The sequence below is a fragment of the Myotis nattereri genome (assembly GCF_964212035.1).
Source record: "Myotis nattereri genome assembly, chromosome: 19".
Lineage (NCBI taxonomy): Eukaryota > Metazoa > Chordata > Mammalia > Chiroptera > Vespertilionidae > Myotis > Myotis nattereri.
The window spans coordinates 5305628-5331215 of record NC_138095.1 but is presented as its reverse complement, the minus strand read 5'-3'; the positions used below and the strand labels follow the sequence as shown (position 1 = coordinate 5331215).

At 48.7% G+C, this 25588-nt stretch overlaps 1 protein-coding gene across 1 annotated transcript in view; it reads left to right on the top strand.

The window, feature by feature from the left end:
- The window catches only part of CCDC60 (coiled-coil domain containing 60), a gene marked incomplete at both ends in the record, with an annotated part of 102753 nt that overhangs the window by 27666 nt on the left and 49499 nt on the right, over positions 1 to 25588 (top strand). The window contains one exon of the mRNA XM_081113717.1: positions 17524 to 17603. Coding sequence (XP_080969843.1) covers positions 17524 to 17603 — 80 coding nt within the window. The remainder of the gene's footprint in view (positions 1 to 17523; positions 17604 to 25588) is intronic.

Genomic DNA, 25588 nt, shown 5'->3' with positions numbered 1-25588 from the left:
CCTTGTTTCCCGCCAGGGTCTGGCAGAAACGACAGGATCAGAGAAAACAATGACTTAATGGCCGCACGACAGGAACCTTGAGGTGAATGGTGCCCAACCCAGGAATGAGAGCCGGGCAAATGTAGGCGACAACAGGAAGGCAATCACAACGCAGCCCGTGCCCACTTCTCTGCTATTACTGTCCGTCCGAGCATTCAGACGCCCCTCCCTCCGGAAGGTCCAATCTGTATGGTGCCAGGTAGTTGGGGGAAAGCTGGTGTTGGGAGACACAGGGCAGCTTTCTATACAGAACTCTCCAGAATCACCCCATCTACCTGCTTGCTCTTGCGTGTGCTCTCTCTCTCTCTCTTTCTCATTCAAACGATAGAGCCTTTCACTTTGCACAGCCACTTCCCACAAAGCCTTGTTTAGGCAGGTGAGGAAAAACAACATTGTCTACCAGACAAGCAGCTTTTGATGAAAAACACTGAACTCTGCCCCCGTGATTGCACCACACACAAGGCAAACGTTTGAGGCCTGCGAGAAGCTCCTCTGTTCCCAGGAGCCCTGAGAGAGCGGCTGGAAAGAAAGAAAAGACCTCTGGCTCGCTTCATCTGAAACTTACGATCTATACCTTCTAGCACTTGCTAGATTTTTCTATAATGAGCATGTGGGATGTTTACTGTCCATTATGTTTAATGACAAAAGTTGTAAATGAAATCTGTTGACAGAAGGGCAACTGCTATACATGCATTTAAAAAAAGCAAAGACTTCTTTGACTATCACTTCCTGTCCATCGCCCATCTCCACAGGTAATATTCTTTTTTTTTTTTAATATATTTTTATTGATTTTTTACAGAGAGGAAGGGAGAGAGATAGAGAGTTAGAAACAGCGATGAGAGAGAAACATCGATCAGCTGCCTCCTGCACATCTCCCACCGGGGATATGCCCGCAACCCAGATACATGCCCTTGACCGGAATCGAACCCGGGACTCTTCAGTCCGCAGGCCGACACTCTATCCACTGAGCCAAACCGGTTTCAGCACAGGTAATATTCTTATATGGCTCCTCCCACACCCGTTCTCTATAGGAATGAATGCATATATATGAATCTTTACACACACTTTATTTTCAGGATAATTTTGTTTGTCATAAATGGGGTTCTGCCACATGTAGAACTTTTTTAAACTTAAGAATATGCCATGGCCCTAACCGGTTTGGCTGAGGACACGGGGGTGGGCGGGCAGAGGGGGAACCATCAGCCCCAGTGACTCAGCCCCGTCTCATCCCACGGCTGCCTCTGCCCATGGCACTGCCTCTCGGCATCCTGCTCAGTCTACCGGTGCCCTCGGTGCCCTCAGTGTGGCCAGAGTAGGAGGTTACTTGTGGGTGGAATCTGAGGCTAGAGCCAGCGTGGCCTCACCCTAAATCATTCTCCAACACCCTAACCCTGGTCCGTACCTGAAATTGCACCATTTACCAAGCGTCCCATTAAGCTTTGCCCACTGCCTGCACGCCTGTGCTCAGGGTGAAAATGCGACTGGCCTGAGTGATAGCCCATGTCACTCCCACCTTAGTATAGATTAGTCCACAGGTGGTTTCCAGAGGCCAGAGCAGCAGGAGGGCACTTGGCACCTTGAGGTGGGGGGGGGGCGGGGAGGAACAATGTGGAAAAGTAAATATTTAGACATCACTAGAGAAGGGAAGAAGAGAAGGAAGCCAGAAGCTGTTATGCACCTACTGCGTGCCAGCCCTTGATCTACATTATTTCTATTTTCATAACAACCCTCTAAGGCGGGCATTCTCATCCACATTTTGGAGTTGACTCAGCAAAGCCCATCCCAGCTAAGTCGTCTAACCCAGTGGTTTCTGACGTTAGTGGGCACAGGACCCCCCGGGAGCCTCGCGGAGATTCCGGCCCCACCCCGAGGTCCTGGTCTCGTAGGGGACCCAGGAATTCGTAGGTACAGTAAGCTCCTAAGTGATCTTATTCACCTGGCTAACGACAGTTCAGAGGATGGGCCAGCTCAGCCTTCTTGGGCCAGTGAGGCACGAAAGGAGACCTGCCAGGGGCCTCGGAGAAGGAAGCCTGGACCCTGAGTGCTGCCACAAGCCATTTTACAAACGTGAGAGGAGGACGTCCGAGAGCAAAGCTGTGGAGACCTGACTCTGCGGGCAGCTCAGTGACGCGGCACGACCTGTAAACCAACCCTGCTCTGGACGCCCTCTCACACGAAGCAATAAACCTCCTAGAGTTTAAGCAACAGCGTCTGGAGTTTCCTGTTTCTTCCAGCTCAAAGCAGCCAGACACTAATATCATTTTCAAATGGAGAAAGTTTCAGTCCAAGCCCAAGGTCACACAGCTGGTAGCCCATGTCGGCCCAATGCCAAGTATGTTTCCAATCTGCCACCCTGCCCAAGTGGCCTTTTCTCCAATATCTGAGATGACTCCCCATCTACTGTGGCCCAAGTACTTGGGGATCTTAACCATCTAATCTCCTATCACCAAGAGGTTAACAATTCCACCCATCTGTCCACCTGTCCATCCATCAATCCATCCACCCATCCATCCTTCACCCATCATCCACCCATCCATCCATCCATCCACCCATCCTTCACCCATCATCCACCCATCCTTCACCCATCATCCACCCATCCTTCACCTATCATCCACCCATCCTTCACCCATCATCCACCCATCCATCCATCATCCACCCATCATCCACCCATCTACCCATCATCCACCCATCATCCACCCATCCATCCATCATCCACCCATCATCCACCCATCATCCACCCATCCTTCACCTATCATCCACCCATCCATCCATCATCCACCCATCCTTCACCCATCATCCACCCATCCTTCCCTTCATCAAGCATTTATCCTCTGCTTGCATGTCAAGCATTGTGCTCCTTGCTGGTGGTCACTGTAGGTAAGACTCAGCCTGAGTCCTGAAGCACCTCCTCTAAAATTCTCAAGGCTTTGGCATTGCATTCAGCCCACTGACACCCAGTCCTGTTGAGGTGGCAGACAATAAAAGCCCAATCTTCTTTTATTCAACTCAGATTTATACACCTTTGGAAAGCTGGATTTTTTTTTTTTAACATCAGTAAAGCAATTCAAGATCTTCGGTAATAGGGATTGTATAAATATTCAACCATCACATTTCCATGTTTATAGAGCATCAAAGTGCACTGCACATTATAAAACTTCTAATTAATCCTCGTAATTCTCTAGTGTCACGAGTAAAGGGCGGATAATAACCCTGTTTTACTGACAGGACCACGGCCACAGTAATTCAGCAACTTGCCCATGGTAGTGTGCCAATCACCTGCATTTTACACCTTCGTTAACAACACAGCTCATTAATTATAACAATTACATTAACCACTAGTATTTACTGAGGACCCCATAAACCAGCTCCATCCTGAGACCCGACCCTCGTTAGCACCTCGACTCTCCATCACAACCCTAGGAAGCAGGCTCTGTGCCTGAGGAAACTGAAGCTCAAAGAGGTGTTGTATTTGCCAAAGACCCTGGCCCGTGAACGCGGGTCTATGTGGCTCCAAATCCCATCCCCGGCCTTGCTTTGCTGTGCCTGCTGGGGAGTGAGGACCTGTGTGTTTCTGTCCTGACCCTCCCGCTGCTTTACTCTGTGACCTTAGGAAAATCCACAGCCTCTCTGGTGATTGGGTTGCTCATCTTTTCGTGGAGCAGGGAGGGTACGGACTTTAAAACCAAACTGCCCCTCCACCTCTGTCCCTTGCTTATTATGCAACTGGGGAAAGGCAACTAACCTGCCTGTGACTCCATTTTCTAGCCATGACATGCAGTGAGTAACAGTCCGATTCTACAAAATGTGCCGCACGAGTGAAATGGGTTCATACGTGTAAAACGCCGACAGCAGCACCCGGCGCTAGGAGGCACTCCGTGAACGGCGGCCGTTTCCGTATTCCTATCATGGGTTGGGGGGTTGTGATGGGCAATCGCCCAGCTCTGAGGCTCTCTGGTGACTGACATTAATGACCTCCCCTGGATTTCCGTCTAGCCACAAGGGAATGGTATAAATCCCCTGGGGTATAGTTTGGGGTCCTCTAGACAAAACACTTGCAATGCACTAACAAAAATCACAGACCCTTTTTGTTGCCAATGATAGAAAAACCCAACCCAGCGTGGCCTAACCTAAGCAAAAGAGAAGTGGTCTCAGGTAGACAAGCGTCCAGAGGTCAATCTACTAGCAGCTTCAGCCCATGGTACCTGCCTGCCTTCCTCTCCACTCCCCACCCCTGCCCCATCTGTGTGCTCCACTCGGACTGAGCCATCTTCAGTCGCAAGTTCACGACACCTCCAGGCCTTTGCACGTGCCCTTACTTCTGCCTGCAACACCATCCTCCTTCCTCATCTTTTAGACCCTCCTAGTCCTTCCAGACTCTGCCTGGTCAGAGACCTCACTTCCTTCGTCCCTGAGCCACTCTGCCCTTGCTTGGTTAGAGGTGTCCACAGCCCCCAAGCCCACTCCCACCGCAGCCTCTGGAACGTGTCTGGTAATTTGCTTAGTTGTCTGACTGCCCCGTGAGACTCTGAGAGGGAGGGTTGGGGAGGGTGGGTATCTGAGTGCTGGGCTGGCACCCTCAGGTGGGCTCAGGAAGCCTTTTTTGAATGAAAGAATATCCGATATGCCCTGGGCAGTGGGGAGGAGTCGTTGACAAGTCCAGGGGCAGGAGAACCAGGAGCAAGGCACAGTGTGCGCGAGGGAAGTGAGAAGACCCCAATAATTGTCCAGGGACCCCAACATTGACGGAGTCAGGTCGGTAGGTCTGCACAAGGTGAGGCAGATGGGGCCCACTTGAATCCCAGCTCTAGATAGGATCTTAACCTATCCCAAGTACCAGGTCTCAGAAAGATCTAGAAGGTGTGCCCAGCAAGGACCCTTTGGGACAAGGATCCTCCCCACCTAAGGCACATCCAAGGTGGTTTTACAGAAATCTTTGCAGCTCCTGCACAGAGCCCTGTGCTCTGAAAACACAGATGCTCGCTCCCCTGCCTCCGCGGCCTTTGGCTCCCCCCCCCCCCGCCCCCTCATTTGCTGGCTCTCCCATGCTTGTCCCCAGGAAAACATGGAAATGAGCATTTGACACCGTCCAGGGCATGCTTTCTCTGAAGAAGGGCTCTTGGCGCAGGCTGGCTGTCACATTAAAAAATAATAAGCAGGTTTAGCTTATTATTTCCCCCACCCCACGCTGCCAGCCAGGCTTCTCCGTCCCTCCTCACCCCGGGAACCACGTTTACCAACTCTGAGAAGGAAGGCGGGTGGCTTTTTCCAAACAAGGCTGAACCCCAATTAGTTTCTCAGCAACTTGATACTCGGTGGTGGCGGCCGCGGCTTCTCGGCTAGCGTCGTTATTGATTTGGTCAGAAGTAATTAAAGAGATAATTCTTACTCAATTACATTTCCCTGAATTTCCCGAGGTTGCGCGCTCTGCTCCCTGGCTGTATTTTCTTTTCCAAATTAATTTTGTCTTGACTCCGAAATGAGAATGGATATTTATGCCTGTTAATTTTCATGGGAAGAAAGTGGGGCTCTGTATTTTAATTCCAACCAGAGCGCTCGCATTCCTATAATTTCTTTTTTATGTAAAATATACACAAGTTAAGAAGAAAAAACCAGCCAGGGAAGTCTTCTACCAGAGGCGTCCCTCTTCCTTGCCCACTTCTTACTCGCAACGCCACCCCCCGGCAGCACTTCTCACACTTTCCATTATTTCTCCCAGCGACCCGAATTATTTAAGTTCTACCTCAATTTCTCAGTTTATACTTAAATCTTAACTGATTTAGTGACTGTCCGCTCTGAAAGATGAGAGGGTCTGGTTTCTTTGTAACCTTACACATCCCCACCCCAACTCCCATCCCCACCCAAATATAAGTTCCTCCACTGGCTAACTGTCACTTTTCAGAATATGTGATGAGGGCAGCTGGAGTATCACGACGGACACGCGCCAGCATACATTTGTCCAAACCCACAGAACGTCCACCGAGAGTGCACCCTACTGCACCCCACGGACTGTATGGCGGTGTGTCCGTGTAGCCACGGTGCAATGTTCATCCACTGGGACAAACGGACCACTCGGGGGGCGGGGGGTGCAGATAACGGGGGAGGCTGGCCATGGGTGTGGGTCGGGGGTGTATTGGGACTCTGTACTTTCTGCTCAATTTTGCTGTGAACTTAAAACTGCACTAAAAACAAAAAAGTCTTAAAAATGAAAAACAATTCTGTGACACCTGCGTTTCTTGCCCCGCTCACCATAGAGCAGCCGTGGGCAAACTACGGCCCGCGGGCCAGATCCGGCCCGTTTGAAATGAATAAAACTAAAAAAAAAAAAAAAAAAAAGACCGTACCCTTTTATGTAATGATGTTTACTTTGAATTTATACTAGTTCACACAAATACTCCATCCATGCTTTTGTTCCGGCCCTCCGGTTCAGTTTAAGAACCCATTGTGGCCCTCGAGTCAAAAAGTTTGCCCACCCCTGCTCTAGAGAGTCTCTGGCCCTTACTTTGCAGACCTCATCCGTCTCTGTGCGTCTCCTCTACTTGTGCATCGTCGGGACGGAGGACACCCACATTCTGCTCCAGACCCGCACTTCAGTTTTCCAGGCTTTGTCTGTGAGTTGAGTCTGAAAGTTAAAACTCAGCAAAAGCTACAGCTTTTTTCCACCCCGAGTCCGCTCACTCAACAAATCACCGCCAAGAAACCGTCCGGAGGTGCTTGGTGCTGAGCCAGAGACCAAAGCTGCAGCGCGACAGGGTCACGCTCCCCGGGCGCATCGGAGGCTGGGGTTCAGAGAAGAGAGAAAACACAATTTACAACGTGCACGTAATAGCTGCTTAAATCAGGGGTTTTGAACTCTATGTTAAAAATACGACTATGAGAGAAAAATACGACTATGAGACCCCATGAAGAGGGAAGCAGAACACAGCAACAGGAACGTGTGCAGCGGGCGCTGCTTGGTTTACTTTCGACCCTGTGAGCACAAGCAGAGCCTTGAGCGCAAAGCCGCCCCTGTGCCCCCTCCAGGGGCCCTCGGCGGAAGCGGGCCACCAGCAGGGTCCGCACACTGGGGACTCGTCCTTCCTCCAGGGACAGAGAAATGGGGCAGCATCACAGTGGCAGTTCCACTCTCACACGGGTGATTCTCTCTCCCTCTCCTTCCCTCTCTCTCTAAAAATGAATAAAAACATACATATTTTTTTTAAATATATTTTATTGATTTTTCACAGAGAGGAAGGGAGAGAGATAGAGAGTTAGAAACATCGATCAGCTGCCTCCTGCACATCTCCCACTGGGGATGTGCCTGCAACCCAGGTACATGCCCTTGACCGGAATCGAACCTGGGACCTTTCAGTCCGCAGGCCGATGCTCTATCCACTGAGCCAAACCGGTTTCGGCAAAAACATACATATTTTTTTAAAAAAAACAACTGCATGCCCTTTTGTGTGTTTTTAAACCAGATGAAAATGCTACCTGTTCAAAAAAAAAAAAAAAAGAAAGAAAGAAATGAAACTGAAGGCTTCATCTCTAGTCCTTGGCTCGGGCCTCATCTTTATGCTTATTCCGCTGAAGTGGCTTCTGATGGCTTCTCAGCAGCATGACCAGCCTTCGGGCGCTGCTCCTGTGTCCGGATGTCATCGCCGCCCCTGCCCATCGTCCTTTCCGCCCCAGGTCCTCACGCTCCCTCTGCCGGAAACACTTCTCCCTCCACATCCATCCAGCTCAGTGCGAACGCCGAACCTTTGGCCCAAGCTGGGCTTGACGCCTGCGCACTGCAGCTGAATTACATTTCCCACCGTCTCCTCCAGTCGCCTGGGAGCTTCTTGCGGCAGGAATGGTGCCTTTTTCCGTGTCACAGTCCAGCCAGTTTCTAACTCACGGTAGGTAACTAAGAAAGAGTTGAGCCCTGGCTGGTTTGGCTCAGTGGATAGAGCGTCAGACTGCAGACTGAGGGGTCCCGGGTTCGATTCCAGTCAAGGGCACATGCCAGGTTGCAGCTCAATTTCCAGTAGGGGGCGTGCAGGAGGCAGCCGATCAATGATTCTCTCTCTTTCATTGATGTTTCTCTCTCTCTCTCCCTTCCTCTCCGAAATCAATAAAAATATATTTAAAATAAAAGATAGAGTCGAGCTAGTCTTGCCCATCCCAGGCTCATGGCATGGTCCATGTCACTGGGCGCCAAATGGCATCCTGCCGGCAGCATCATGGAATTACTATCACAGCAGCATCGGGGTCACATAGAGGCTCATTCCGAGGGGAACTCCAGCCCCAGCAGCTCTTCTGCTTCTTGGCTCTGCCCCTGCACCACTGGCTTAGCCGGGCTCCGCTTCTGCCTCTCAGGTGGTAACTGGAGTGGACAGTGACTGACCCGCGGGAGCGGGTTTCTCCGGGCCTTCTGCAAAGAAGTCAGCTTTATCCCCTTCTGTGGGCTCTACCCCGCCCTGCACATCCCCCCACCAGGTTACTGACACCACAGAAGGAGACTGGCTTTCTTGGGTCCCGACTGGTTTCGTTTCTCTAGGATGAATTGCCAAGGAGCTTGTCTCACTTTCAAGAAAGGGAGTAACTTGTGTGAAAGGTCATACAGGGAGCCCTACAGTGAACTAGACTGGCTGACCTCAGGCAACTTATCTAACTGATATGGGTCTCAGATTCCTGAATCAGAAAAAATAAAAAAACGGGAAGAATAATAATTACAACCTTGAACGTTTGGGGTGGTCATGAGGATTCAACGAGAAAAGACAGGTGAAGTGCCCAGCCCGGGTGTATGTCAGGATACTGCTTTTCCTTCCTGGGGCCACGGCAGACATCGCGAATCAACCCAAGAGCTCTTTTCCGATGAGACTGGACTGCAGGGGGCTGCAGACGGCCAACGCTACTGACGGGTGGGTTGAAGCAGGCACTGGAGTTGAGTCCGTTTGCCATGTCTAGCCTAGCGCATTTCTAGGCACATGGGAGGAGCTGAAGACTCAGGCACTGCTGTGGTTTTTAAACAGAAGCACCGCTGGCAAGGCGGTGGCCACAGCCTGGGGCCGGCGTCCTGAAACTCCTCCAGGACTCTGAGCAGCAGCCCTTGTGGATTCCCATTGGCTACTGGCGCCCAACAGCTGGACTGCCCGCCTCGCATATCAGGCTTTCAAAAGAGCTTATGAGATTAATGCATGGGATTCAAGTTTCTCTATGTCTTTTTTCTTGTTTTAAACTGGGTGGATAGCACATTGGCTGTTGGTCAATCCCAGGGCTCCTTGAGGCTGGTAGCTAATGTTTATTTCCATGAGAGGTGGGAAATCCGGCCTTGATTGAAAGCTATGGCATCTAGCGCCACCTACTGTTACATTGCTGCATCACTACCATTGCTGTCTACCTTGGGGTTGGTTCTTGATAGCCTTAATCTGCCCTTAATTAGTTTATTTGGAAACATTTTTGTAATTTCTCTCATGCTACATTTTTCATTTGTAATTTGTGATTCCATTTTGTAAAAACCCAGAGACTCCTGATATAGTGACAGGGACAGGGACAGCGCCTTGGCATGTTTGGTTCACAAAACCTGTGTACCGAGCAGGCCTCTTAGATCCCTCACAGATGTTAGGGGAGACCTGGCAGGTGCCGGGGGGGAGCCCTGGGGTACAGAGAACACGTGTGACCTGGTGTCACACAGGGGCCTGGGCTCTGAATCCACAGCCCATTCTCCCCCTGCGTCTGTCGCTCCACCCCTGGCTCCCACCTTGTCAGGCCCCTCCAAGCACAATCCTCCTCCCCAACACGCCAGTGTGTGATGTAGATTCCGCTGCAAGTTTCTGGGAAGAGACAGAGGGGAGGGTCACACTGCCTCCCATGGAAGAAAAACCAATAAAACAGTTCTTTAAACTTGTTTACCGCCCCCGCCCCCCACCCCATATGTCCGCTCCTCCCGCCCCGGCCCCAAGGCTCCCTGCACACCCTGCATAATATACGAGTCGCCTTTACTAATTGGGACCATTCATCCTCTCTCTGTGCTTCTCCAGTGCCCGGCCTTCACACTCATCTTCCCTCTCCACAAACCGATCACCACCTTAGAAAACAGGGAGGATTTAAGAAAAGAAAAGAAAAAAAACATGATAGAATAGTACCTTTCCTTCTGATACGTGAGCAAGACTGTATTTTCTGGGAGGCTTAATAGATGAGGACCCAAGTTCTAAATACAAGGAGACTGGATGTGTTAAGAGTCCTTCAGAGAAGCAGAACCAACAGGATACATAGAGACACAGACATAAAGAGATGTACTAGTATTAGAAGGAATTGGTGCATGTGATTCCGAAGGCTCACAAGTCCCAAGATCTGTCGTTGTCGAACTGGAGAGCGGGAGAGCGGGCAGTGTAAGTTCCGGTCTGAAGGCTGGCAGGCTCAAGACCCAGGAAGAGTCAATGTTTCAGTCGAGTCTGAAGGCAGGGGGAGAACTGATGCCCTAGACCAGTGGTCGGCAAACTCATTAGTCAACAGAGCCAAATATCAACAGTACAATGATTGAAATTTCTTTTGAGAGCCAAATTTTTTAAACTTAAACTATATAGGTAGGTACATTCAACTTTAAATTCACGGTTTTCGTCTTCCGTTTTTCTTTGCTTCTTCTTTGTAGCCATCTCAAACAGCGCACCTAAAAAATGTTTCATTTTATAATAATAAAGCCACCAACACAAAAGAATTACAATTCTTAAATTGATGACAAAAATACCTGTAGGATTTGCAGCTGGTTGGAAAAATACAGGTAACTTTATGCTTCGAGTAGGTACTTTTGTCACCCGCGCACGGTTTGCAGACGCGACTAGCACTAACCACTGCACATGAGATTGCTGACTGACTGGCTCACTCAACTCGTGCATGAATCGCACGCGCCTCCCCGGCGCTGCGTATCCTGTCGCCGGTAGCCTGACCGACCGACACCCCCCACTTCTTCTAACGCCACTTCTTCAAAATAGACTCGCCCAGGCCGAAAACCGACTTCTGCGTATGGGCCACGAAGTTTCAATCGCACTGTGCGTGCACGCCCGCACGTGGTATTTTGTGGAAGAGCCACACTCAAGGGGCCAAAGAGCCACATGTGGCTCTCGAGCTGCGGTTTGCCAACCACTACCCTAGCGCAAAGGCCTTCAGGCAAGACAGCTTCCCTCTTATTGGGAGCTGCCTTTTGCTCTACTCAGCCCTTCAACTGACGGGATGAGGCCCACCCACATCAGCGAGGACAATCTGCTCTATTCAGTCTATCAACTTAACTGTTAAACTCCTCCAAAAACACACTCAAAGAAACACCAAATTGGCCAAAATACATGACTGCTCTGTGTCTCAGTCAAGTTGAAACTCAAAATTAACCATCACAACAGGATTCTAGTCTTGGCTCTGACAGGTGACCAGCTATGGGACTAGGGCAGGGGTGGGCAAACTTTTTGACTCGAGGGCCACAATGGGTTCTTAAACTGGACCGGAGGGCCAGAACAAAAGCATGGATGGAGTGTTTGTGTGAACTAATATAAATTCAAAGTAAACATCATTACATAAAAGGGTACGGTCTTTTTTTTTTTTTTTTTTTTAGTTTTATTCATTTCAAACGGGCTGGATCCGGCCCACGGGCTGTAGTTTGCCCACGGCTGGACTAGGGTAACATCTCTGTGCTGCCTCCATTTCTCCTTCTGTCAAATGGGTCTGTTAGTCACTGTCCGAAAGAGGCAATTGAGGCTGGTGGCACAAAATGCTCAGCACAATGTTGATGTGCAGCAATTCCACAATTTGTCAATTTAGGAGACAGGCATTCCCTAGTTCCACAGCCCACCCCACTCACAGAGGAGCCGGCACGCTCCACATTTTCTGAAACTTTTTATGTTGCACAGCTAGAAAGCTGGGTGTATATGTGAAAGATCATGATTTCCAAAGTAGAAGTGAACTGCCAATAATTATAAATACGGCATAGATTGAACAGGTCATGGAGGCCACCAGACTGACATCTGTCTCTAGTCCACTCCCCTCACTTATAGATGGGAAACTGAATCTCCTGGGTTTACAACAGTAAATGAATGGGAGTGAACATATTCCAGTAAAACTCCACTTTACAAAAACCAGCAACAGGCCATCGTTTGCTGGCCCCTGGATTAGATAGGGTCGGGGAGGGTGTCGAGGAACACAAGCTAATGAGCCCTACCTGTTACTACCTGTGTGACCTTGAAGAAATGGCTTAATCTCTCAGAGCCTGGATTTCCTTTTCAATAAAATAGGAGTGAGGATAGCTCATGGCTGGCATGAGGATTAAGTAAAACAATGGAAACAATGCTCCCTCCCCCAGTCTCCCCACCCCGCACGAGGCCTGCTCTCAGCTGCTCTCATGGTGGGGCATTCTCCGCCAGAGTGGATGCTGCTGGTGACAGATATGGGAAGTGTTTTATAAGAGTTAAAGGTCCCTTTGATGGTGGGATACACCACACTGACACTCAGGTAGATGATAGGATCTCGGGTTCAATCCCAGTCAACCCCCGGTCAGGGCAACTAACAGGAGGCAACTAATGGATGTTTCTCTCTATCTCGCCCCAGGCCTTTCCCTTCTTCTCTCTCTCAAATCAATAAAACCATACCCTCAGGTGAGGATTAAAAATTTTTTAAAGAATTCAATAGCATACTTCATCATATTTCAGCTTGGAGGGTCTGCATGGGAATAGGTAGGTACCTGCCTTATCTTTATGACAAAGACACTTCACTCTCCCTGAAGGAAAGTGCCCACCACTACCATGGCACCAACAAAGGCTTAAGTATCAGTGTGCAAGCCAAGATCCCTGGGCTCACCATGGAGTCTACCAACTCTCTACCTTGTGCCTTACAGCCTCTCCATAATGAGTCTGAAATGTGTTCGTCCTACTGCCTGCTCCTCCCTCCCCCGTCACCGCTCGAAAGAACATCCCAGCTGTTCCCCTGATGTCTGTATCAGCCCAAGTACATTTAGCAGGAATTCATTTCCATCTCAATCTGATTCTAGGAAGTAGATCATATTATAAGAAATAACAAAGATGAGTTGGAAACACTCTTTCATAAAAGAAAAGAGAACCACAGATATTTAAAAGATTGGCTTTCCGGCCATGGCCTTCGGCAAATCATCTTGATTTTGTCGTATAAAAATGTTTGTGACTAAAATCTAACACAATTCAGTGGGCATGCTTTAGAGGTAATATCTGTACATTAATAACTGGCAAAACTGCTCTCCCTTATTTTGCCCCCACTACGCAAGATGCGGCGGGGGCAGAATGAGGTAGAATTACGAACACGTGCTTTGATGTCACTTGAATTTGAGTTCAAATCCAGACTCAGCCTCTTACTAATAGCGTGGTGTTTTCACCATTTGAAGCCTCAGGTGGCTCCTCTATGAAATGGGAAGAATAATACGGCCAGGTCTAAATGGACTCCTGCACTTGGGATCCTGTATAGCACATAGATAGACGAACAATAATGTTACTGGTAGGACAGCCTTAGCCATTTCACAGATGGGGAAACAGACTCAGGGAGGTGTGTATGTAACTTGCCTGCGATGATGCAACATCTACGTACAGAGCCAGGGTGCCAACCTGAGCCTTTCAGACAACAAAGCAAGCTCTCTCCCTGTATTCCTGTACCTCCCACTTCTCAGCTGTCACCTTCCACCAAGTCGCTTCCAGCACATGAATTTTGTTGTTGTTGTTAATCTTCACCCAGGTTATTTTTTACAATGATTTTTAGAGAGAGAGTGGGAAAGAGGGAGGAAGAGAGAGAGAAACATTGATGTGAGAGAGACACACCAATTGGTTGCCTCCTGCACATGCCCTGACCAAGGCTGGGGATCAAACATGCAACCCAGGTATGTGCCCTTGACTGGGAATTGGACCCAGGTATGTGCCCTTGACTGGGAATTGGACCCATGTCCCTGGGTGCTCGGCCTGACACTTTAACTACGGAGCCACCTTAGGGCCCAGCACATGAATATTAAATGTGAATATACCTGCCCCCCAAAATCATCCCCACCTAAGTCTTCACTATGAGTCTGTCTGAGTTCTCTCCTCCCCCCACACCCCCACCCCCACACCCCCCACACACACACATATATCAGTGTTTACCCTGACTCGTGACTGAACACCTGGTATTTCTCACAGTCCTGCTCCCAAGACCCCTAAACAGATGGGTCAGAGAAAGGCCACCTGCTGCAGAAAAAAGGCAGACAGGCCAGAGATTCAACTCTGTTTTCCAGGAAACAAACCATGGAGGCATCCCCCACGCTTTGCAAAGCATTGGGAAACAGAAAGCTCTCAGGGCCAGTGGCGCTCTCAGGAGATGCAAGGACAGAACACTGAAGTCGGCTGCATTGCGATGGCTCCATGACACCCGGCCGGCCGGGAGCAGTCAGAGAGAGCAAGATCAGGGACACCCAAAGAGATGGTGATGGGGTTATACTCGGCGTTTATTTTCTCGTAAATTCTTATCTTTTCCTGATTTTTCTACCGTGTTCATTCGTTAGTTTCATAACCAAAATACAATCTTAAATGTAGAGGTGAATTGCAGATGTGTTACTTGGGTCGGGAGACACATTCATCAGCGTCAGGGAGGAAATACTTAGCACCAGGTTGTTTATCGACGATAAGGACCTGAAGGGCGTGAGGCACAGAACACACACGTTCTGATGCAAGGGGAGGTGGTCCACACAACACTTCTCGGGAAAGAAGCAGGCAGAAGTAGGAGGGTCCTGGACTCCCTGGACACGTGGGTTTCGTTAGTGATTTTGAGGTGACGGAGTGGGGAGGAAGAACTCTGGATATGCGTCTAAGCCGTGGAAAATTCTGGGGGTCCCAGGCTTAGGTTCAAAAGATAAGGAATACGCAAAGTTACTATCTGCAAAGGGAGAACCAGCTTGAGAGTCCCAAAATAGCTGGTCGGTACCTGAAGCCAAGTATTTGCATAAACTATAACTATAATCATTTTTTTTTACCTTCATTTCCATTTCCTGCTCCCCATAGGGTGCTGGTCCCTGTGAACTGCATTTCCCAGCACCCTTTCCAGCTGGCTTCCGGGGAGGGGGTGGATGGAACCTTCCTTCTTGGCTAATCTCGAGCTTACCTGGCCATCACTAACTTGGCTTTTCAGCTCTTGCAACTCCTTTGGACCTGCTCCCCTAAGCTAAATTCCCTGAATTGAACTACCCGCATGAGCTCCGATTTCCTGCCTAGACCCTGCAGTGTGCTTAATACCGCGCATTACAATAAACTATTAACTTTCATCATTTCCGACATTTAGATTACTCAACTTAAAGTAGCACTGAAAAATCACATTTTGCTTATATTGGTAGAATTAGTCAGAATTGCTTTATAAACATGAAAAACACTATTATTTTACTACAGAAGTAATATATGTAAATTAGTTTAAAATTAAGGGAAAAAGATAACCCCATGTTGAAAATTATTATTTATGTATAATTCGAATGCCCTGAGATAATATTGCTATTGACAGCTTGCTGTATTTCCTTCCAGCTTGTTGTATAATTAAGCATAAACGTTGCCATATATCGATGTTTTAAAACATAATTTATGTCAGGTTATACAAAGTTTTAGAAATTTCTATCGATTTTTATAAATATAAGTCTTAAAACTCTCCATGATCTAAGTTAGGGGTGGGCAAACTTTTTGACTCGAGGGCCACAATGGGTTCTTAAACTGGACTGGAGGGCCAGAACAAAAGCATGGATGGAGTGTTTGTGTGAACTAATATAAATTCAAAGTAAACATCATTACATAAAAGGGTACGGTTTTTTTTTGTTTTTTTTTTTAGTTTTATTCATTTCAAACGGGCTGGATCCGGCCCACGGGCTGTAGTTTGCCCACGGCTGATCTAAGTAGTTCATATTTTGTAACATGTACGTTGATAGCCACAATAAATAAATACTAGCACCAAATTCAAATGCATCACATACCACTGTCTGGAGAGACTGCCATTTATCCCCCCAGTGCCTACTGCTCACACGGAGATGTTCACTATTGCTCACCGGCTGCTATAGACATCCTCACAGGTGCCTTTTCATCCCTACGCATGGTTTCCTTGGCTAGAACTGGAGCTGCCGGGCGAGAGGAAATGTATTCCAAGGCTTGTCGTCCATGTGGTGGTAGTGCCATCAGAAAGGATTCTTGGAGGCTCTGTAAATTCTGACTTGTGTCCATATTGAATGGTGTTTGTAAACGCCCTGACAAGCAGACTGCCCTCACTCAGCCAATTATTACTGCCAGCTTATTGCCACTGCAGCTGAACCATGGTCATAATGAAGACGGTTTCCTGAGAATCCACTGAAATGCTGACATGATTGCGGGGCGTGTGGGAGGCTCTTGTCCTGCTAAAGTGTTGTGTCAAGTTGAGGACACAGTTCGCTTTGCTGCTCTAGACTGTTTGGCACCCATTAGGTCAATGCAGATTCACTCCGTTCCAACAGTGTGAATTCCTGGTGCCCAGGCAACTGAAATTAGGTGGGATTTGCGGGGGTGGGGGTGGGGGAGGGGTGATGCCTGAAATGTGGACAGTGTTGTCATTTCTTCCTGAGGAGGGTGAAACGAGATGTTTATGAGAGGGATGGGTACATGGCGATGACATCAAGCAGGGTTTTGATCACATATTTTCAAATGATCTGGTGAGGAAATTTGAGTGTGTGTGAGTGTGTGTGTGTGTGTGTGTGTGTTTGGTCATAAGTATATTTCATTCACAATATATGTTAAGAAAGTCACTCTGGTCCTGAAGGAAGAGTGAGTGGGGTGCGTAAAAGGAGAGAAGGATGAGGAAGAGGCAACCTGGTTTCCCTGCTTGAGCTCAACATGGCCAGTCCCACTGCCTTCACTGCAAAACGCACCAGGACAGGGGGCATCTGATTTGGAGGACTCAAGAGGGGAAGTGAGAGGGGGTAAGAGGACTAGTCTGCCTTGGCACGCCGGGGAGCGTACTTAAAGAGCAATTTTATGGTTGCAGGAAACAGAAAAGCCAACTCAAACTGGTTTAAATAATAAAGGAAATGTTACAAAGTCCCGGTCCTCGTGAAGCCTGGCCAGTTCAACAAGGCCCCCTGAGGTCACTTCTTCTTTGAAGATAGTACTAATAAGAGAAGCCTCCTTTTTCAAATGCTTGCTGTGAGTCGGGAATTTGGCAATTAATTTCATTGTCACAACACAGTAGGAATCAGTCCCCGGTTCTGCCGATGAAACTGAGGCCCAGAGAGCTGGAGTAATTTGTCCAAAGTCACACAGCCAGACACCGGACAGAACGAGGATCAGAGCTCAGGTCTGCCTGTCTCCAAAGCCCTTGCTATTTCCACTGTCCCACATGGCCCCTCGTTGGTGTAGCAAGGACGCTGGGCTGCCCAGACCCCCTCCAACCTGATCAGACACCTCAGATGAACACATGAGCCTCCTGCAGCCTGGATCCACTTGTAACAGTTGTACTAACGTGTTTTTCTTTCACTTCTTGGCTTCCCATCAGGTCCCAGAGAAGTCATTGAAGAACATCAAGTATATGGAGAAGGAAGCAATGAACCTCAAAAAAGACCTGATGCGCAGCCGGTGGGTGAGCCCAGCATGGAATAACCCAGACACAGCCTGACAGGGATGAGCAGGATCCGGGGTGGTGGCCACAGGTCCTTGTCAAGTCCCAGTGCCCCGCCCACACCCTGACTTACAGGAGGGCAACCCTGTAAGGATGCATTTCCTGGTTGGACTTTTCCAAAAAGTACCTGTACCAGACTTCTGTCCCCACCCCTGCCTAGCATTCCCTCTGCTTTCCCGCCTGGACCCGAGTCCAATTCAAGGGAGTCACTGTGCTCTCCAAGTCTTTTCTTTTCGCTCCAGGTCTACAGCTTGGTAGCTGGGAGTCGGGTAGGCTCGGTGTCAGTACTGGCCCTGCAACCTGCCCACTGGTGACACTGGAGGACTCATTTAACCTCCCTGAGTCTCTGGGTCCTCGCCTGTGAAATGAATATAATGTGAGGCTGTTAGAAGCACCGGGTGAAATGCCCCTGTATGGCCTTAACACAGTGCCCTTCCCCAGCCCACCACTCCCTTCCCTCCATGACAGTGTGAGCAAGCTCAGATCTAGGGCCATCTTCATCCCCAGGCGGTGAGAGGGGGTTAGATTCCTCTCCCCTTACCTCCTCCCTGGGAGCTGGAAGGATCCAAGGTGGGATCATTTATGGGGCCCTGGGCCAAGCAACTCAAGGCAGAGAAAGAGATGGAGGCTCTCTTAGCAAAAACTGCACAAGGCCATGCCCAGGAGGGTACTGCAGGCAGCGTGCAAGGCCTGTTTATCTGAGCGTCTCCCACTCGGGCCAGACCACAGCGCAAACCACAGCGAGACGTTTCCTTTCTTCACCTCCACCATCCGGAAGCTCGTCCTCCTCCACGGCCCAGCCGCCCCCCACCCTTGACCTGTCCCGCAGCACAACTTGATGGAACTGGAGGACTGAGCCCCACAGGAGGAGGGAAGGTGCAGGCAAAGAAGGCGGGGAGAAGGGAAGGGTGAAAGAGGGACTAGGGCAGGGTCAAGACAGGACCCCAGAGAATGATATCTCGCCACTGACCACGGGAGGAATGGCCGTGTCAGCTCTGGGGGGTCTCTGGGCACCCGCTGTCCAGCAGAGACATAATGCAAGCCATGGGTAGCCGCACTCAAAAAGTAAAGTGAATCTGGTGAAAGTAATTCTAATAATATATTTTACTTAACCCAATATACCCGAGGTACTATCATTCAACCTGTAATCAGTAAGAAAAAAGTATTAATGAGACACTTTACATTCTGCTTTGAACACATGATGAAAAGTGATGAAAAATGATGATGAAAACCCAAGTGTATTTTACCCTTAGAGAACATATCAATTTGGGCCAAACATATTCCAAGTACTCAATAGCTGTTATGAATTGAATTGTGTCCCTTTTAAAATTCTTATCTTGAAGACCTACCCCCACCCCACCCCACCCCCAATGTGACTGTAAAGACAAGACTATTAAAGAGGTAATTAAGATTAAATGAGGCCATAATGTTAGGGCCCTAACCAATATAAGTGATCTCCTTATAAGAAGAAGAAGAGATACCAGGAATATAAATTCACAAGAAAAGGCCATGCCAGGACACAGCGAGAAGGTGCCCTCTGCAGGTCAAGGAGAGAGAAGCCTCAGGAGAAACCAACCCTACTGACACTTTGATCTTGGGCTTCCAGCCTCCCAAACGGCGAGAAAATGTCTGTTGTTTAAGCCAGTCAGTCTGAGGAATTCTACGGCAGCCTGGCCACACAAACGTAATAGCCGAGGTCGAGATAACGCTGCAGAGAACGTTCACGGCTCAAGGGGGCTGATGGGTCTCAGTCTCAGAGTCTCACACGAAGCCAGACTCGAGGGTTTGTGGCTGTGAGAATTGAGAGCTAGGACCCGCAGGGACTCTTCTGTTAGTTGTGGACATACTGGCCTCCACAGTGTTTGAAAACAGGCTGGAGGGCTTTTGAGGCTGATGCCTTGGGAAGCCTAACGCCCCAGGGACAGGGAAGACGTAGGGTCAGGAGGCCAAGAGTTATCTGAGTGGGGACAGCATCCTGGCTGAAGATGAACCTCCAACGGGATTTGTGCTCGGCCCCATGGCTGTGCTTGGAGGATATCCCAGGCTTCAGAAGGAATGGTGCTGAGGGAACCTGGATCAGAGGTGAGGTCCGAAATACAGAACCATCTGCATGCTGTGGCATCCATCACTAGGAACAGACCCTGGCCATACCCAGCCATGAAGACCATGTCAGTTCTTAGCAGCTGAATATTACCAGCCTTTCGGTGGATGATTCTAACCCAGATCCCAGCTACAGACCAGAATCTCTAGAGCCCGAGAACTGAGAATTTCCACAATAATCGTTAGAGTAGACAAGAGCCGAGAGGAGAAGTACCAAGAGATGCTTTGAGCTGTGTTAAGTCCCAGACACCAAGCCTCACCCGACCCAGCCCAAGGAGGGCAACAAGCAGGGGTGAGCCCGCTTGTAACCAGAACCAATTGCTAAATTTTCAGGAAATTTGCAAGCCAATTATCAGACACAGCTATTGTTAAAATTAAATTGTGTAAACTTACAATTAAATACATGATATTAAAACAAAGGCAATAGAAACTCGAAACTCATCATTTCCTAATGATTTCACACATTTCCCTGTTGCTATCTATGCTCTTGAGGTTATTTCTGTCTGATGGGAAGAGTATAAATGGGGCTACCGCAAATTTCTTTCCAGCTCCGCATTCACTCACATCACACTGGTAGCTCAAAATCAGCCACGAAGGGTATATTTATGTCACAGAAATCAGCAAACGCTACAAATCAGGGCTGGCTTGTCCCCTCTGAGTTAAACACTCCTGGGAACATGGCCCCCAAAATAACCAGGGTTGAACTTCCCACTCACCCAGTATAACAGAGGGGCTTGACTAAAGGATGATATAGAAGTGGCTTTTCTGCCACCCTTGAGTTGGCAAGCTGAGTCTCTCTCTCCTGCCAGACGCATTTACCATGGCCCTGAAACTAGCTCGAATGTAACATCCTCATGGAACAGGCTAGCCCGGCCAAGGTCTGGACGTGGAGGAGAAGGTGGGGAAAGCCAGACAGAAAAGCCACAAGCAAGAAAACAAGAATCGACAATAAAACGTTCCAGCTGGCCACTCTCTGGATCCCACTGACATTTCAGGAAGCAACGATCCCCTTCCAGAGGAAACCCCCTTTTTTCCAGGGGAATCACCTCTTTGAAAAGAGATCTAACCCCATGGCCCCATCTCCCAGGGTTAAATGAGGCGAAATATTAGCACAGAGGAGGATGTCTTTTCCATGTAATGTTTTCCAAGTCTGCTTTGCCTATTAGAATCCAGTCAAACACCTTGACTATCTGCTAGAGCTAGACTGTTATTTAATACTTCCGCCCCCTTATAATTCAATCGCACCATCCCTGGCTTCATGGCCAATTGAACACGATGCTAAAAAGAATAAAAACCTAACTGCTGTCCTCTTCGCCGGCTCCGCCAGATGTTCGGCGGCCGAGCAGCCCGCTATGCCCTTATTTGCCCGGTTTCTCCTGCGCCAGTCCACACAGCGGCATCTGCGCATGCCCAGTTCTCGGACCCGGTTGACTGCGGACGCCAACCACGTCCCTTCCCCCCGACGCTGCGGTGCTTTGCACTGCGAGTGTTTTAAGGAAAAGAAACACCTCGGCGACTCCAACAACTGAAACGTTGGACCTGAAGCCATGATCTCCCCGTGGTCCTGTTTCCTTAGGGCCAGGCAATAGCAAATACACAGTGATGAGCGAAGCCCCCTCCGGCGGACCGGCAGGGCACGCATTATGCACGTGCTCATGGGGTCTGAGACCTGGCGTCCTAGCTGCCTTTGGTGGACAGTTGAAATCAGGCAACTAAAAGGACAAGGGTGGGTTTTGGCCAAGGGAGAAACCCTTTTCTTTGCCTGAGGTTGACATGGCTCCTCCTTTGTTTTTTGTGCACGTTCATTTTCTTCGACAAATGTTTATTGAGCACCAGGTATCGCCAGCTGTACGCCGGCATCCTTGTAAAAGCTGGAGGCAGGGCAAGGAACAAAACAGACAAGATTCCTGTGAATGGGAGACAAGGATGTGTGTTATAATGGGGTATACTAACCTCACCCAAATCCCTTTATGAATGAGGCTGGTTTTAATTAGTAAATGTAAATAGCTGGGGAAAATGTCGTTGACCTCAGACGTTTATCGACAGTTCTCAGTAACTTCTACATCGCATCATTCAACACCCAGGACCTCCACATCCATAGCCTGTAACCCAGAAGGTCCCCATTTAGAAGTTCGAGCCTGGTTCTTCCCACAGCCCCCTCCCCTGGGTTTGAGACTTGCCCCAAAGCCCCAGAGCATTTAAGATCATGGATTTATATACTGGCCAATACCCTGGATGCAGGCAAAGTGAAGGCTTCTGAATTGCACTTCATAAATCATTCAAAGAAGACCTTAGTGCACCCCCCCCCCCTCACCCCATCACATCAACCTCATACCCTGCAGCCAGCAGGCAGACATTAATAAAGGCAAATGCTTGGCCCCATGTCCTTAGCCCAGAACCGATAAACACAGCCACACGCCCAAAGGGTAGGTCACTGCTGAGGGCTGGAGGAACCTGTCTCAAGTTAATTGCATTTTTATCATCTTGAATGTGACCTGGGTTTCCTGCCCATTTTTTTTCTCTGTTTCTGGTGTCTTCCTGCGTCTTTGGCGCCTCTAGTTAGCCATAGTTCTAGGGCAAGATTTCTTCTCTGCTTTTCCTGCACCACTCTCCACTGAAGGCGAATGTCCTTTTATTCCCTTTCCTTGTGGCCAGGGCTGCCTCAGAGGATTCTACATCATAAGGAATTTAACCAGAAGATCAAAGTTGAGCATCAAAATATCTTGAACCCTTGAGCCTTTTGTCACATAAGGGTCTACTCAAAATGTTGTTTTCTGAAATCCTTCCCCAGATAACAGGTAGTGTGCGCAGTCTTACAGCCAAGCTTGGAGGGCTCACATAGCACAGTTGAGAATTCACTGGCTTTGGAGGCAGCTGTGGGGTCAAGTCCCAGCTCTACCAGTTACTAGCTGGGTGGCCATGGAGCAAATCCATTCACTTCTGTAGACCTCGGTTTCTTCTGTGATATGGGATACAGCATAGTGGGTGATTAAGAAATACCATTGAATGAACGCAGGCATGCTTCGGAATTCCCCTGGCATTTCCTAGGCATCAGGCTCAGGGGAGCAGAGGGAAGAAGGTGGGTGACTAGATGCATCCTTAAAAAGATCATGTGGTAGGCTGGGCCGGGAAGGAACCTACTTCAGGGCAGCAGGCACAGGGCTGGCTTCTGTCCCAGGAGCCCACACAGGCTTTGAGCCAGACTTCTTGGGTTCAAATCCCAGCTCCACCACTTACAAGCCACATGGTGATCAATGACCTGCCTAATTTCTCTGATCCCCAAAGTGGAGAATTATAAAAACACTTTCTCCCCCTCACAGGGCCGTTGTGAGGATTAAATGAATACACATAAAGCACTCAGAAGAGTGCCTGGCCATGGTCTGTGCTCAGTAAATGGTAGCTGTGTGCATTACATCATTCACGTTCCCGAGTGACTGTTTTACATGGATGTCTCCCTGTCCCCAGTCATGGGGCTGCAGCCAGCACATCACACCCAATCCCGGATTCTGAACCTGGGAAGGCTATGTTTTCGGCACAGCTGGAGCCAACAGGATGGGGGGAGGGGAGGCAAAGTCAAGTTCATAAGTGGAGGCTGTGCAAATGCAGCTGTGAGTGCTGGATTTCCACATTAATTTTAAATCTCTTCCTATTGGGATTATTCAACAAGCCATTACTCTAATGGATGCAACCACAGGCTAAACAATAAAGCACTAATCCACCACTTAGCGTAGATGCTGCATGCATTAAGCCCTGTAATTTTTTAAACTTTCTATTGAAATATAACATAATACAGGAAAGCATACAAATCATTCAGCATACAGCTCAACAGACTTTCACAAAATGAGCACACCCAACATCAAGAAAGGCAACATGACCAAGATCCCCCCAAAAACCTCCTCACGTCCCCTCCTAGTCACTACCCCACCCCCGAAGAAAATCACTGTCCTGATTTCTAAACTTAGGTTAGTTTGTCCTGTTTTGAACTTAAAATAAGTGAAATTGTACAGTTGGCTTTTTTTCCCCACTCAGTGCTGTGTTTCTGAGTTACCACACTGCCGTTCTCGCTCAGTTTTTTAATAGTTTGCACTGTGTGAAGACAGCACAACATGTCCGTTCTAGTACTGATGGACACTTGGGCCGTTTCCACGTTGGGGTTATTATTAATAGAGCTGCTGTGAGCATTCTTGCACATGTGTTTGTGTGCGTGTGTGCGTGCGTGTGCGTGTGCGCGCGTGTGTGTGTGCGTGTGCGTGCGTGCGCGTGTGTGTGTGCGTGTGCGTATGTGTGTGTTGTTGTTGTTGCTGAACATATGTATGCACTTCTGGTGAAAATATACCTAAAGTGGAATTGTTGGCTCACAGAGTTTGCATATGCTCAGTTTCCAAACTAGCAAACAAACCCTATATTTTAAAGAACTTTTAAAAAATACATAAACCAATCTTAAAAAACTAGAAAATATAGATAAGTCTACATAAATCAGTGATGGAGAACCACCCACAATTCCATCACCCAGGAATAACTCTTATTCACATTTTGGCATAACAACTTTCAGTGTTTTTCTATATGGACACGTGTATTTTTTTTTAACCAATAAAAACCCCATTCAGTGTCTACCATTTGGTAACCTGGTTTTTATTTAGCAATAGATTATGAACGTCCTCCATGTCAACAGCTTCACTTTTAAGAGCTTTTAGTGTGAAAATGTTCAAATCTCTATACGGCAGGCGGGGCTTGACCAGATGGCTCCCGGACACTCAGGCTATCTGCACGTGGCAGTTGCCTTCGGGCTCCGGAGTGCCCTCTCCATGTTCCATCTGAGGGAGCTGGGGTCTAACCAAACGGTCTTCTGGTCCTTTTCTTACCGAGAAACTTGTAGGGACAGCATACTTGGTGTTTGTTTTGTTTTGTAGAAACTCAGATATGTTACATAGATCACTTCACTAGACTGACAATGACACGGAGTGGAATGTTTCCCCAGTCAACCCTCACCACAGCCTGGCCTTGCCGTACCCCACTGGATGCGAGGGACCCCTACAAACCTGCTTGGGCTTCATCCTCCCTACACTTCCCGCACCAAGGAGAACACATTCAGCAAGAATGCTCACAGTGCTCTCCTGCCTGAGCTAAAAAGTGCCAAACCAGACAGCCTGAGAGTCAGTCAGCCTGAAGAGTGTCGCAAACGATGCTTCAGAGTGTTCCCTGAAGTGACATCAGGGGCAGACAGAGTTTGGGGGCCAGGAAATTCTGAATGCCTTGGTGCTGCTATGTGAGGCCTGTGGGCCCCACTTAAAGAAAAGGCATGGCCTTGCCCTTCAGCGCATCTGACTGGGGGGGTTAGCTTTAGGAATCGTCCCGATAAGAGTCGGATAAGCGTCAAACAAGAGCTTCCTGGCAGAAGGTGGGTGCAAAGGTAAAGAAACCAGCTAGAACCTTGTTTTTGCAAGATGCTCTTTAAGCCAGAAGCGCTTATGCAGGGACCCATTCAATAGAGCCAGATCCAAACAGCTAGTTACAGCAGGAATCTGACCTCCATCTCTGCCCTGAGATGGCTCAAAGTGCATATTAGCTGCCAAGCGCCCCTGAGACCCCGTGAACTGTTCCTGAAGGTCTCCTATCATCACCCATGCGCGGGGCTCGGGTGGGGGTGGTGTATGTTCAGAGCAGGGCTGCCCCTTTGCACAATTCCAGAGGCCACGCTTCACAATGGACACTCCGGGGTGAATGGTAACCCCAAAATGCAACTTGTACAATACAATGTTAACAGCACCCTGGGTGGTACACTCAAGCAGCCCTTTAGTGGTGGTCACACACACATGAAAGTAAGATCTTAAAGCCTCTGGGA